This window comes from Silene latifolia, chromosome 1 (genome assembly GCF_048544455.1).
Source record: "Silene latifolia isolate original U9 population chromosome 1, ASM4854445v1, whole genome shotgun sequence".
NCBI classification, from domain to species: Eukaryota; Viridiplantae; Streptophyta; class Magnoliopsida; order Caryophyllales; family Caryophyllaceae; genus Silene; species Silene latifolia.
The window spans coordinates 118169808-118186094 of NC_133526.1; the positions used below are offsets into that span (position 1 = coordinate 118169808).

At 40.4% G+C, this 16287-nt stretch overlaps 1 protein-coding gene across 1 annotated transcript; it reads left to right on the forward strand.

Annotated features, from left to right (window-relative positions):
* Positions 1-12810: 12810 nt before the first annotated feature.
* Positions 12811-14853, forward strand: LOC141601595 (uncharacterized). The gene is made up of 2 exons (XM_074421912.1): positions 12811-14509; positions 14580-14853. Exons 1-2 carry the CDS (start codon positions 13600-13602, stop codon positions 14612-14614), a joined length of 945 nt encoding a protein of 314 aa, XP_074278013.1. The 5' UTR covers positions 12811-13599; the 3' UTR covers positions 14615-14853.
* The last annotated feature ends 1434 nt before the right edge of the window (positions 14854-16287 follow it).

Here is a 16287-nt window from a genome sequence, read left to right on the forward strand (position 1 = left end):
AAGAACTCGAACCATCTCGGTATGCGTTCTTTTAGTATTTGAAAGAACAGTCTTAGATTCCTTTAATTGCTGAGTTAGAGATTCAATCTCCTTCTTTTGATCTGAGATCACGGCCTCTCTAGCCGTAGCCTTGGTCTCAAGAAGCTCTTTGACTTTCCTCAATTCCAATGTTATAGCTTCACTAGCTATAACTTTGGCTTGAAGATGCTTAATGTTGAGTTTTAGGTCTGAGGTTATAGCTTCATTAGCTATAACTTTAGACTCAAGAGCCTTCTTCTCAGCATTTGTCGTATCTGAAGTTGTAGCCGTATTAGCTGTAACTTTAGATTTGAGTTTTTTGGCTTTTGCTTTAAGGAGTTGATTCTCTTCAGCAATATCGAGAATTTGTTCTTTCAAGTCTTTCAATTCCATCTCTTGTTCGTGACACTTATCAAGAGATTGCTCAAAATATTCTATTAAAGCATTCTTAGACAATTTCTTAACGCTCTTCTTAAGTTCAAGATAGCTTACCTCTTATTCTTCTTCTGAATCAGAATCTCCTAGGAAGGAGCAGTAGGAGTCCACACTATCTTTATCATCGTCTGAGAAGAGGTCAAGACTGACGTTGCTTAAGCATAGGTTAGCAACTTCTTCTTCTTCTGATGCTTCGTCGTCCTCAGGGTCTAGATCTCCCCAGCAAGATGCTATCATCACTTGCTTGAATTCCTTTTTAGTCTTGTCACGTTTTGCTTTGTCTTTAATTTTCTCCCATGTGGGACAGTCCTTAATCATATGACCGGATTCTCCACACTTGAAGCATCCTCTATTAGCAAACGTATTCTTTGACTCTGAAATTTTCTTATTAGAGAACTTATTATTGTTATTGAACGATTTTACTTGCTTATTTCTGAAAATGCGTTTGTTGAATCGTTTAGCAAACAAGACCGTTTCGTCCTCTATTTCTAAATCATCTTCTTCTTTAGCAGAAGCTTGTAGAGCCATGCTCTTCTTATTACTGGACTCAGCCTCATCGTCATCCAGGATGAGTTCATGAGCCATGAGAGCACCAATAAGTTCTGCATAAGGAAGGGAAGTGAGATCTCTGACTTCTTCCATAACCGTGACCTTGGGACGCCATTTCTTGGTTAGGCTCCTAAGTACTTTTCTAGCAATATCCTCGGAGTTAAAAGTTTTACCAAGATTTTTGAGCTCATTGACTATAGTAGAAAATCGTGCTGACATGCTATCCAGAGATTCATTATTTTCCATTCTAAAAAGTTCATATTTTTGAATTACCAAATCAATGCGATATTTCCTTACAGCCGATGTTCCTTCATAGGCCAACTCAAGACCATCCCATATTTCCTTGGCCGAAGTACACGAAGAAAAATGATCGAATTCAGTCGATGTCATGCCGTTTTGTAACAGGCTTATCGCTTTCGAGTTTTTCTCAGCCTTCTTGTAATCAGCCTCAACATAGTCTTCTTATTTTTTCTCATAGGTAGTGCCTTCGGACGATGCGACCAAGATTTTATGTGGTCCGTTCTTTATAATCGTCCAGCACTCCCAATCATGTCCTTTTATGTAGTGTGTCATCATGTTTTTCCAAAGTCCATAATTCTTCCCATCAAAGACGGGACACTTAAGATACTTGGAATCCATTTCACACGTGTAAGGCAGCGGAAAAAGATAAAATAAAAAGATAAAAAGATAGACGGATCTAGCCTCTTTGCGATTAGGCAATCAAGAGCACGAGGCTCTGATACCAATTGAAGAGTCTATCACACCCGAAATACTCGAGGGGGGGGGGGGTGAATTGAGTATTTAAAAATTATGCTTACTTTTTATTTTATATCAAGGTAATTAATTACTTAAAGTTTATTGATTAAACTTTAACTAATTAACTAATTGATTATGAACGTAATGAAATGACTGAAACGAAAGATGCAAAGACACACGATATTTGAAGTGGTTCAGCTTCACACGTCGAAGCCTACGTCCACTATTCTCTATTAATAATTTTAGTACCTTACTCCGGATTACAAAATTATCAACCCAACTCGTATAGTTAACTCTAACTATAACTCGATTTGAATATCACTAGATATTCGATTTGACTATCTTAAGTTACTAAGAAAGCACTTAATTGTTCTTCTAAGTGTTCACACAATTGAACGAGTAAGAAACAATATGAAGTACTATTATCTTATGACGTAATCTTAAGTAAGATAAGCAATTTGAAGAGCACGACTTTTCGCAATATTTTCAAAAACAAAACAATAAGACAATTAAGATTTAAACTCAAATATGTTTTGCAAAGATTGCTGTATTTCGAAAAGCTTACTTAAACAAGGAATGATCAATTGTATTTATAGTAGAAGAGGGAACTAGGGTTTGCACGAAACCCTAGGATGCCGTGAGATTGGCGGCAAAGATTACAAGAGATAAATCTTTATCTCTTTCCTAATTTAATCCAAGATATTATAGCTTAGGTAAATAGGATAAAAGTAAATCTTATTTGTTATCTAAAACTATATCTTTTAAGAAGTTAGAATAAGTAAACAAATCAAATCATATATTATAAAGATAGGAAAATATCTTATATAAATATAAGCTAGATTTGATTAGATAGTTTACTTAAACACAACAACCTCACACGCCCCAATGGTTTGCAGCTCACGGCTGAAACCCTAGGCCCGTGCCCATCTTGGTTAAAATCCTATCTTCATGGATTAGGGTTAGGTTAAATAGACTAGCAAACCCTAGGTAGCATGACGACCCATAAGTCGTTTTACTAACCAATAGGGATATGCAAGTCATCCATTATAACAACCCATAATTCAGCTCTACTATATACACAAATGATTTCGAAATATGTTTAAAGAATTTTATCCTTTGAAAAATGATTTTAAAAACTATTAAAATCGTGCCATTAAAATGCTACCTAAAGTTATAGTAGAAACAGTTATAACTTTAAGTTTGGTTAGTAAAGTTATAGGTGAAATAGCTATAACTTTACTTTCCCAATACTCTTATCTTAAGATACCGTCATTAGATGAAGACCTATACTAACTAATCTTCCTGGAGATCTTCAGTAAAGGATCTTCTCTTGATCTTGATCAAAAGCTCTTCATCTTGAGCTTTGTTAAAGACTTGATCTAGCCTTTTGCTTGAATGATCATCATACTTGAAACTTGTTACAGTTGCTTATGACGCTTTAAGAACCTTCAATGTTATAGCTCAAGCTGCTATAACATGACTTGAATGATGCTTCACAAATCTTCAATGTTATAGCTAAGAGAGCTATAACATTACTTGCTAAACTTGTAATCCTAAGTTATTCTAACAAAGACTAAACAAACGATTACAAGCAAGAGTATATATAAAACGAAGCACACACTTGTCATTATCAAAACTTAATCATATATCTATATGGTCCAACATTAAAGATGTGTACTTGAGGGCTGGACAAGCTGAGAGGTTGGTAGATGTCTCTAAGGAAGCTACTGAGAGAACTGCCGCTGAGAAGAGGAAAGTAGAGAATGAGAATAACAACCAGTCGGGTAACAAGAAGGGCAACTTTGGTCAGGCAAGGGATTTTTCAGGTGGAGCTGGGTTTTTGGGAGGATCGCGAGCTTGGGGCAGGGGTGGTGGACGGGGTGTGAGTGATAACACCAACCTTTCTTGCTACAACTATAGTGGCATAGGCCACAAGAGACGTGATTGTAGGAGCGCTCGAACTGGAGGAGGCTCGGAAGCTTTCCAGGGGAATTTCTCACAGGGTCCGAGTCAGAGTTTTTCTAGCAACAGGCCATCTGGGTCGTGGGGTAACCGTGGGGGACAAAATAACAATGGCGGATTTAACCGCAATAGTGGAGGATCCTACCAACGCCTGAACAACAGTGCCACCCAGGATTCGGCAGCTAAGCCGAGTACTTCTAATGCCTCGGTCTAGGGAGGAGGTCAGAAAAGCAGTGGGAAACTCTTCATGATGGACAAGCAAGAAGCTGAGAACGATGCACATGAAGTTACCGGTACCTTTCTTGTTCATAATACACCGTCTTTTATTTTGTTTGACTCGGGGGCAACACACTCTTTTGTGTCTAGAGGCCATGCTTTGTCTATGGGTTGGGGGAGTTTGAGCTAGTAAAAGATGATGTGTTTATACCTTATGGGCTGTCGGTGTCATGTGTTAAGTTGTATAGGAGCGTGTCTATGTTAGTTGGAGGGGTAGACTTACCGGTTAACTTGCTAGAGTTTCATATGGGTGGGTTTGAGGTTATCGTCGGGATGGATTGGTTGGGTAAGTATGATGCCAAGATAGATTGTCGGCAAAATAAAGTGTCTTAAGGGAATAAGGGTGTCTTATAAGGAGTTTGTCGTGAAGCCTAAGTGTAAGTTCATCGCAGTAATGACTTTAAAGGCATGTTTGAGGTAAAAGTGTCCCTTGATTCTTTGTTAAGTGAGAGATCGCCGGGTGGAGCCGCTGACAGCTTCTGATATACATGTGGTGGGAGAGTTTAGTGATGTCTTTCCAGAAGAGATACCGGGGTTACCGCCAAAGAGAGATATCGACTTCAACGTAGAGCTTAAACCGGGAACAGGTCCTATATCTAAAGCACCTTATGGTATGGCACCTAAAGAACTGGAAGAGTTGAAGAAAAAGCTGCATGATCGGTTAGACATGGGATATATCCGACCTAGTGTGTCACCATGGGGAGCACCAGTGTTGTTTGTAAAAAAGAAAGATGGAAGCATTAGGCTTTGTATCGACTACAGGGAGCTTAACCGTGTCACGGTGAAGAACAAGTATCCTTTGCCTATGATTGATGATCTGTTTGACCAGCTGAGTGGAGCAGGAGTGTTCTCTAAGATCGATCTGAGGTCAGGTTATCACCAGTTGAGGATAGCAGATGAGGATATTCCCAAGACATTTTTCCGGTCCCGTTATGGTCATTATGAGTATGTGGTGATGCCTTTTGGTTTGACGAATGCACCAACAGCTTTCATGGATTTGGTGAACCGAGTTTTTAGTCCGTTCTTGGACAGGTTTGTGGTTGTCTTCATTGATGACATCTTAGTCTACTCCAAGACTAAGGAGGAGCACGAGGAATACTTGAGGCTAGTTTTGCAGACCTTGACAGACAATCAACTTTATGCCAAGCTATCCAAGTACGAGTTCTGGTTAGAAGAGGTGGCTTTTCTGGGTCATGTGATATCTAAGAAGGGTGTGTCTGTGGATCCTAGCAAGATTGTGGCAGTGATCAAGTGGGAATCACTGAAGAATGTTGCTGAGATTCGGAGTTTCTTAGGTTTAGCTGGTTACTACAGGAGGTTCGTGAAGGAATTTTCCACGATAGCACGACCTACGACTGCTTTGATGAGGAAAGAGACCAGTTTTCGATGGGATGAGAGTTGTGAGACGGCGTTCCAAACCTTAAATGAGCGTTTGACCACAGATCCTATCCTAGCTTTGCCAGAGGGTTGTGAAAAATTTGAAGTGTACACCGATGCTTCAAAGAATGGTTTGGGTTGTGTGCTGATGCAGGATAGGAAGGTTATAGCTTATGCATCAAGGCAGCTGAAGCCATATGAGGAGAACTACCCTACTCATGATTTGGAACTGGGTGCAGTTGTTTTTGCTCTTAAGATTTGGAGGCACTACCTTTACGGGCAACCTTTAAGGTGTTTTTAGATCATAAGAGTCTGAAATATATCTACACTCAGAAAGAGCTTAACATGCGTCAGAGGCGATGGATGGAGCTGATCGGGGACTATGACATGGAGATCATCTATCACGAGGGTAAGGCTAACGTTGTTGCAGATGCCTTGAGTAGGAAGAGCGTTCATTCGCTATGTACATCTATGTCTCTGCTGAAGCTGAGGGATGAGATATCCAGGGTGGGGATCTATATGATAAGGAAAGGGGATGCCATCAGGGATTTGACGATCGAGCTGGATTTGTATGAGAACATCAAGAGTAAGCAAGAGCTTGATCCTAAGATCCAAGAGTGGAAGTATAGGGTGGAGAGTGGCATAGTTTCCAGGTTTTCTACCCACACAGACGGGAGTGTTCGCTTTGATGGGAGATGGTGCGTTCCTGATGATACAGAGTTTAGGAGGGTAATCCTGACAGAGGCTCATTGTACTCCCTATTCGGTTCACCCAGGGGGTGACATGCTATATAAAGATCTCAAGAAGACTTTTTGGTGGCCTAATATGAAGAGAGATGTGGCTGAGTTCGTGGCTAGATGTCTGCCCTGCCAGAGGGTCAAGGGTGAGCAGCGGAGACCATAGGGTAAGATTCAATCTCTTGAGGTACCTGAGTGGAAGTGGGAGTCGATCTCTATGGACTTTATCGTGGGGTTACCTAGGACACAGCAAGGTAACAATATGATTTGGGTGATTGTCGACCGGTTAACAAAGTCAGCTCACTTCGTTCCTATGAAGGATACCTGGACCAAGATGCAGCTAGCCTTGAGTTACAGGAAACATGTGGTCCGGTTACATGGTATACCTAAGGATATAGTGTCAGATCGAGATGCGAGATTTATATCAAAGTTTTAGCAAGAACTGTAGGAATTGATGGGTACAACCTTGAAGATGAGTACAACTTTTCATCCTGCAACAGATGGTCAGACGGAGAGGACTATCAAGACCTTAGAGGACATGTTGAGAGCTTGTGCCATGGAGTTTGGGGGACGTTGGGAGGATAGGCTGGATTTGATCGAGTTTTCATACAACAACAGCTACCATACTAGCATCGGGATGGCACCTTTCGAGGCTTTGTATGGCTGGAAGTGTCGAAGTCCAGTTTGTTAGGATGATAGTTCTGAGTCGGTGGTTCTAGGACCGCAGTTGGTACAGGATATGGTAGAACAAGTTCAGTTAATTCGTCAAAAGATGAAAGCAGCTCAGGATCGCCAGAAGAGTTATGCCGACTTGCACCGCAGGGACATCGAGTTCGCAGTGGGTGATAAGGTCCTTTTGAAAGTGTCACCAATGCGAGGGGTGATGAGGTTTGGGAAGAAGGGTAAGTTGAGCCAGAAGTTTATTGGTCTATATGAGATTTTGGATCGTGTCGGCGAGGTAGCCTACAAGTTAGCTTTACCACCAGCTTTGGATCGAGTCCACAATGTCTTTCATGTTTCACAGCTCCGGAAGTATGTGAGTGACCCGTCACATGTGCTTGAGGTTGAGAACATAGAGCTTGATGAGTCCTTGTCCTATGCCGAGGTTCCTAAGGAGATACTAGATCGCAAAGTGCGCAAGACAAGGAATGGGGAGACCGTCTTACTTAAGGTGCTTTGGTCTAATCATAATGTGGAAGAGGCCACATGGGAACCCGAGGAGGCTATGCGAGAGCTTTTTCCTAACCTTTTTGATCAGGTATGGTTGGTTACGGGGACGTAACCGTTGTCTTTTTAGGGGGTTAGGAGATGGTCGCATGTGCGTTTTTGGGGTAGTTTGAGTCACCTTAGTAATGTCTTAGTAATGTTTTAGTAATGTTTCGTGACGTTTTGTGTTAGTATGTCTATGCTTGGTTTGTTTGGTGCGTTGTGTTGGGAGTTTGCTGGTCGTGTTTGGTTGTAGAGTGTATATGTAGAGTGTGAACTTCGGGGACGAAGTTCTTTTTAAGGGGGGAAGAATGTAATACTACGGTTTTCCTAGGTTAGTACTCGGCCTAGTATGGCCTACTCGGTCGAGTAAAGTGCGTCGTGTATCCTGTTTGGCTACTGCCCAGGAACACTCGACCGAGTATGTGTAATACTTGACCGAGTAGAGGGTACTCGGCCGAGTATACTCCATACTCGACCGAGTATCCGGTCTGACGGGTGTTTTTATTACGATTTGATTTGGAAACGATTAGAGTTATATAAACACGATTACCAGTTTCTAATTATACTTTTACAAAACCTAATCACTCAACGACGCTCTAATCCTCTCCAAATCTCTCCCTAGTGTGTGTGTGTGTGATCGTTAGCAAGTGCATTCATCCTTTGTTTCGTCGTCGGTAAGTCCTCGTTCCTATAATTCGTTGGTTAATCTTTTAGGGTTTGGCCTTAATTATGATTTGGGGAAAATGGGGTTTTGCATATAGTGATTGTTGTTATGTGATTGTTGTTAGGCGGAGACTTCGTAGAGGAGCCGTTCTTGATCGCTTGCTTGTGTTTCTTGCAGTTGTGCTAAGGTAGGATTTCCCTACTCAGTTCCTGTTTAATTGATTTGAGATTATGTTATTTTGCGTACGATTATTTGTCTGCTGATCATCGTTGGAGTGTTGGTGCGGTGTTGGTATGGTGAAAGTGTTGGTGTTGTGATGATTGTGGTGGAGTCACTTGCAGGAGTGGCTTCACACCCTAGTTCGCCCTCCGTGGAACCCGCCATGGGAGGGGATGTGCACATTAAGGGACACGGATATCGCTCATTGATGAGCGGGACTTTGGTGGGGATTGGCTGCAGTCCCCCACTGGCGGTGAGGATTACCTATTGCAATAGGTAATCTGGCAGGGCTACACATTTCGGTGTGTAGTCGGTTACTGTGTGAGATCGGGAGACCGGAGGAGGAGGATGATCAGCTGGTTGCTTATTGTACCTGTCTTACTTTAATTATTCAGTAACTGACCCCGTTGTTGTTTTGTAAAATCTGTGGTGATCCATTCGGGGATGTTGAACAGATTGTGACAGGTGATGCAGTCGTTTAGCTTTGGGGCAGTCATAGGGAGTCACCACGCAAGCTAGCTTCCACTGTCAAGAGTCTTAGTTGTCTTTTATAGTCGTTGGATTTATGATAGTACTTTGATGTCGGATTTTGAGATTATGTAAACTTTAAACCTTTTGTACTTTAATAAATGTCTTTTGGATTGTTGCTTTTGATATACTAACCTCGGGCAACCGAGATGGTAACAGCCTTTCATGCTAGGGTAGTCCTTGGTAAGGTACTTTGGTATGAGGGGGTGTTACAAAGTGGTATCAGATCCGACGATTCCGGCACCTAAAACTAATGAACCCAATGAACTTAGGGAGTCTAAATAAAATGAACCCGGGGAGAGTTGTTTGGAGCTACCGCAAAGACTTGGGAGACGTCCTGAAGTCACATTAAGGCCCTTACGAGGGTAGTCCTTGGTAAGGTGCCTTGGTATGAGGGAGTGTTACAAATTCAACCCTAAACCCTTTCCCGTCCCGTTTAAGGATACCCGTCCCCCTCGGAAAAGAGTTCACCCTTCCCCTTTTAGGCCCAGTTTACGGTTCCCGTTGTGATAATAAGGGAAAGGGTTTAGGGTTGGATTAGGTTGCTCCGCGGTAGTGGGTCGCCTAATCAAACTCTAAGCCCTTTCCTGTCCCGGTTTAGGGTACCCGACTCCCTCGTTTAATCACTTTACCTAATAGGTACGTTTCAAAAGAGTCATAGGTTCATTTTAAATCTATAGTAGGTACGTTTCTTCCGAATGACCCCGTTCCGATAATAAGGGAAAGGGTTTAGGGTTGGATTAGGCGGCTCCATGGTAGAGGGCCGCCTAATCCAACTCTAAACCCTTTCCCGTTCCGTTTTAGGATAACCGGCTCCCTTGGAAAGGGGTTCTCCCTTCCCCTTTTAGTGCTCAGTTCACGGTTCCCGTTACGATAATAAGGGAAAATATTTAGAGTTGGATTAGGCGGCTTCGTGGTAGCGGGCCACCTAATCTAACCTTAAACCCCTTCCCGTCCCGTTTTAGGATACCCGACCTGCTAGGAAAGGGGTGCACCCTTCCCCTTTTAGGGCTCAGTTTACGGTTCCCGTTCCGATAATAAGGGAAAGAGTTTAGGATTAATCCAACCCTAAACCCTTTTTCGTCCCGTTTTAGGATACCCGACCCCCTCGTTTAATCCCTTTACCTACTAGGTACATTTCAAAAGAGTCCTAGGTTCATTTTATTGTATAGTAGGTACGTTTCTTCCGAATGACCCCTTTCTGATAATAAGGGTTTAGGGTTGGATTAGGCGGTTCCGCGGTAGAGGGCCACCTAATCCAACCCTAAACCCTTTTTCGTCCCGTTTTAAGATACCCGGCCACCTGGGAAAGAGGTTCACCCTTCCCTTTTTAGGGGTCAGTTTACGGTTCTCGTTCCGATAATAAATGAAAGGGTTTAGGGTTTGATTAGGCGTCTCTCCCTCCTCACCAGATTTCATAGCCACATCCACCATCTTCATGGAGCTTCTGTCCATTCACCACCTACATGAGATTCTATCCATTCACCACCCACTACATACATAAAGTGATAGAGAAATAGACCCGCGCGTGCAATTTTGTGCTGATGTCAATATCGAGGAAAAGAAAATGGTGATCAGAGGAGGTGCGTGGTGTTTAGAGGAGAGAGATGAAGATAGTCGGTGATCTTAGTGGTGGCCTATTATAAGGTCGGTGACAAGCTTGTGTCTACCGTAAATGTTATTTGGTGGTACCGATGGCGGGTGTAGGTGACGAATTACTAGTTCGCTAGTTGTCAGACGCTAAATAAGAGCAGATTAGAGAGGAGCGAGGGTCGTTGCTCGAGTAAAGTAACTGGTGGTGAATTAATTGGTGATTGACATGGTGGTCGCTGGAGAGAGGCGCGAAATTATGGCGACTCGATTGGTACTCGGCGGGTGGGGATTCAGTGGTAGTCGGTGGTTTTAGTGGTGGTGGTGGTGTCAGACTGTCTGGATACATGGAGTCGTTGTGGTCGATGGTTTGGTTGGGTTTTAGTGAAAAGGGTGAACTTGGTTAATTAAAAGTATGGGCAACTTGGTCATTTGTAAGCCCATAACTTGTCCAAAAATAGAAACGTAAACAATCAAATGAAACGGGCCAAAAAGGAATACGTAAGCAACTCAAAGGAACGAAGGAAGTATAATATTTACATTGAAGTCCCTTGATTTCTGGAATATATTTATAGTATTGATTGATTGATATGTGTTGCATGTTGGAGTTAGTGTCCTCCACAATAGTGCGTTAACATAATAAATCTCATTAATAGAATATCATCAGATATTTAATTATTTGATCCTCGTGAGTTGATTAACGTAAATCGATAACGGTTGGCTGACTAGAGTTTGACGTTATTGTCGTGAGACGGCGGTGATCAACTGACCCCTTTCGGTCACACCTAAAGGAACGAACCCCAATTGATAACTAATTAATTGTATGAGATACAATTCATTTAGTCCCTTGATTTATAGACTAAGAGGTTAGTCGATTATTATTAGAGAGATTTCGAGTTGCGAACTCGAGGAGCGGCAGTTATTATTTAATTATGCGATAATTAAATAATAAGTTTTGGGAAACGGGTTTTAGTTAATTAACTGTTAATTTACTAAAATTGTACTAATTGATTAATGTGATTAATATTAGTACGTAAATAATATGTGTAGTGGTACACGTATATTTACGGAGTGAATTGGACGAATTTATTATGGAAGCATTTAAACATGATACGATGTTTAAAATGAAAATTACACGGATTTGTGCGACAAATATAAAAACCAACATGGACCCGTATATGGTCATGTGGACCGTGTAAAATAAGTGTAATGGATGATTACTCACATAATCATTTTTACCTTATTTTGTATACTACCATAATATATGTCTTATACTACATTTTGCATGTGATGTAAGATAAAAATATAAAACAAAAATTGTCCACTAGAGCACCAACCCACCCGCCACTTCCTTTCCCAATTCTACACTCCATATATTTGGTCATTTGTTCACTCCACCTTACTTACACAAAAATCATTCATTTTGCATGTGAACAAAAACCTCTTCCATCTCTCTACAACATTTCTCTAGTATACAATTATTACTAAGAATAGTTAGTAATATTACTAGTATTATTATCAAGGGCACATATTAATAAGTTACTAGTTCATACTTATTAATATTGTTGGGTAGTTCTTGGGTGCTACTTGGAGAAGACTTTCTATTTGAAGGTTTTTCAAGGAGGATCATCCACATCATTTTAGCTCAAGAACAAATTAGTAAGGAGAACTAATTTGTGCCCATTTTACCTCATATTCAATGTAAGGAAATTGTTTTTCCTTATACTTTGTTTTTTATGCTTTCATATTAGCATGCATGTTACATAGATCACATAAACAACAATTTATGAGATAAATTTATTTTATTAGAGAGTCTAATATGGATCTATGATCTTTCAAGTGGTATCAGAGCTTAGGCTTGTAATTTGCATGTTGATTTTAAGCATTTTTATGAATTATGAGATAATTAGTAAAAACTCAAAAATTGTGTTAGAAGAGGTTTTGGCACGAAATTTTTGGGACATGCATACCTACTGATCTCAAAAGGTTTGTGGAATTTTTGGTGATTTGTCAAGTAATTTTGCTAATTTTAATGATTTTTGGTAGAAAACCGAGTCAAAATGTCGCATTTTAGTGAAAAATTGACTAAAATTAGTTAAATGTTGATTCGGTGCATGGCTTTTTTATGGTAGTTCATGCACGTTTTCTACTGATTGTATGCAAAAGGTTGAAGGTTGGTTCGAATTTTTGCATGTTTATTGATTTTTTGAGTAAAAAGTCGATAAAAGTCCAATTAATTAATCATAATTTCGAATTTTTGGATTCTGCCCATGATAAATTTATGTACATTTAAGTATATTATTTAAATGTCAAAAGTAATTTTGCATGTGTGTTTTCACTTTGTTTTGATGTTTATTGGTTTTAGTGGTTAAAAACCGATAAATATCGATCTTTTTCTTCACATAATTTATCCGAAATTTTTGGGCAATTTTTTTGACTTTTTGGTGTTCTTGGGAGTGTTCCAGAATACTAAAAAATTTTGTTTCAATTGTTTGGGTAATATTTCAATTATTTTGGATTTTTACTTAAATATTATGATTTTTCCGATTTAATTAGCAAATTATCACCAAACCAAACTAATAATTTGTCATAAAATTAGTGAGGACTAATTTTGAGGTTCAAAACAGTTTGGACTATTAGTTTGGACTTAAATGAGATTTAAGAGTTAATTATTGATTTTTACATGTTAAAAATCGATTAAATCCACAAAACCGAGATGGATACCAATGAATGATAGGTAGGGCTATTTTGGCATCATAATTTACAGCATTTTAAGCATATTTATTTAAGTTGAATGAATGATTGTCATTTATTTAAAGTATTTATCTTTTTGTACCTAGTATGGCCTAGTTAATTTTAATCGTTATTACCCGAAATGAATGGGAATATCGATTTGTTTGTAATTAAATACGATCTCGTATCGTCGGTTTGTAATTAATTAATAGTTTTATTTATTTTATTAATTAATTTATAATAGGAATAGCTATGTAATTCATTTGTAATAGTTATTTTACCGGCGTTTCCAAAAGACGGATTACAACGAGACGGAGTCTATTTTTGGAAGGTGTTCCAAATCCCACAATGAAGAGGCAAGGGACCAAGGAGTTGGTTTCCAAAATGTAATAGACTAGTTTTTATTAACTAGGAGGCCATACTAGGATTTATTCATATGCTTGCATGTTTGCTTGTTTTATTTTCGCGCATGCCAAAATCGCCACTCACATGCATTTTATTTTATTTTCGCGGTTGTCAATTCACGTCATTTACATTTAATTCGCAATGGCAACTTCATCAACTCCATCGACTACTTCACTAGGAAAAGATTCATGGCTAAGGTCCGTAATGGACAAATGTATTTTAAAAGATGACGGTAGTAACTTTCTTGAATGGGAATCCAACATCAAAAGTGCCGCGTTGTCCGACAATGTGCTCACTTACTTGACCGATGCTCCTCCTATCGAGCCCGGTGCAAGAGCTTCATCGGCGGTGCGGACCGCCTATGATGACTATGTGAGGATGTTGAATGATATCAAGAATGTGTTGATATGGTCAATATCGCCAAAGCTCAAGCTTTCATGCATTTCTTTAAATGCTTACGAGATATTCACTCGTATGATCACTATGTTTTCACAAACACCAAAAGTCCGTCAATACGATGCGGCGGCACGCTTCTTTGAAGCTAAGCTTGAGAGGGGCCAAAAGGTTGGTCCCCATGTCCTTAAAATGGTCGAATATGTTGACATCCTAGAGCGTCTAGGGTGTAAGATTCCTAAGACTCTTGTGGTGGATCGTATCCTTCACTCACTCCCCACCAAGTTTGCCCACTTTAGGGTAAACTACAATATGAATGACATGGATAAGAGTTACCATGAAATTCATGCACTCCTCACCCAAGCGGAGAGGGATATGGAGGCAACTGGGAGTGAAAAGGGAGATGTTTTAACCATGAAGTTAAAGAACATGTCTCTTGGAGTCAAGAAAGGAAAGGGAAAAGAAAAGTCCCAATTCAAGAAATCATCAAAGAAAATTGACAAGGGAAAGGGGAAGGCCGTTGAGAATGGCAATCCCAAGGCAAAAAGTGTCAAGCTCTCCGAGGCCGAATGTTTCCATTGTAATGGGAAGGGGCATTATAGGAGGAGTTGTCCCAAATACTTGGAGGATCTCAAGGAAGGGCTTGTGACGCCTATTGGTATGATTATTGTACTTCCACTTGGTTACTTGATACCGGATGTGGCTCTCACCTTTGTAACCATTTGCAGGGTATAAGGGACATGTAAGCACTAGCAAAAGGTGATGTGGATCTCCGCATGGGCAATGGAGCTAGAGTAGCCGCCGTTGCCGTAGGGACCTATGTGCTCACTTTAGCTAGTGGTTTAGAGTTGTATTTAAATAAGTGTTATTTTGTACCAACTTTAACTAAGAACATCATCTCCATTTCCGCGTTAGACGCGGAAGGCTTTTGTTTTATGATTAAGAACAAGTGTTGTACTTTTTCTTTAAATGATGTGGTTTATGGCAAAGTCATTTCTATTGGAGGCATTTATGTTTTAAATGATGTTAATGACGTTTATCATATGGAAACTAAAAAGCTCAAAAAGGGTGATCCAAACGAATCCTACCTTTGGCATTGTCGTTTAGGCCACATAAACGAAAGACGCATTAAGAGACTTGCTTCATCAAAAGTGCTCAAACCATTTGGTTTCGAATCTTATGGTACATGCGAGTCTTGCCTTTTAGGCAAGATGACTCGTGCACCTTTTGCGGGAAAAGGGACACGAGCTAGTGAGGTTTTGGCTCTCATACACACGGATGTGTGTGGACCATTAACCATCACCGCTAGAGGAGGTTTTCTCTACTTCATTACTTTTACTGATGACTTAAGTGGATATGGGTATGTCTACTTAATGAAGAACGAAAGTGAAGCCTTTGACAAGTTCAAAGAGTTTCAAAAGGAAGTAGAGAACCAATTGGATAAAAAGATAAAGACTCTACGGTCCGACCGTGGTGGTGAGTATCTAAATATTGAATTTGATTCACACCTAAAAGATTGTGGTATAGTATCACAATGGACTCCTCCTGGCACACCGCAATTAAATGGTGTGGCCGAAAGGAGAAACCGAACTTTACTTGATATGGTTCGGTCAATGATGAGTCTAACTGAGCTTCCTAGTTCATTTTGGGGTTTTGCCCTCTTGTCTGCAGTATTTTCACTAAATCGAAGCCCGACTAACGCGGCCGATAAGACTCCATATGAGATATGGACAGGGAGAGTCCTTCATTTGTCATTCATGCGTATTTGGGGTTGCGAAGCGTACGTTAAGATCAAGTCTGACAATAAGCTTGCACCCAGGTCTGACAAATGTCTTTTTGTAGGATATCCAAGGGAAACACGTGGCTATTACTTCTACAATAAACACGAGAACAAAGTGTTTGTGGCTCGTGATGCTGTCTTCCTAGAAAAGGAATTTATTTCTAGGAGACAGAGTGGGAGAAAATTTGAACTTGAAGAAGTTCGAGAGCCACAAACCGAGAATGAGGTAGAGGAGAACGTGGAGGAAAGCATTCCCTCTTCCTCTGAAATGGTAATTATTCCTAGAAAGTCAAGTAGGATTTCTAATCCACCTGATCGCTACCTTGGTAACATCGAAGAGGATGGTGTTTTGTTACTTCTTGAGAGTAATGAACCCACTACCTACAAATCGGCCATGTCTAGTCCCGACTCCTCGCTTTGGCTAGAAGCCATGCGGTCCGAAATGGATTCCATGTACGAGAACCAAGTATGGGACTTGGTGGATTTACCTGAGGGAGTGCGACCTCTTCAGTGTAAATGGATATACAAAATTAAACTCGGCGTGGATAAACATGTGGATGTTTACAAAGCTAGATTGGTGGCAAAAGGTTTCACCCAAGTTCATGGTTTACACTATGACGAAACCTTTGCTCCAGTCGCTATGCTAAGGTCCATTA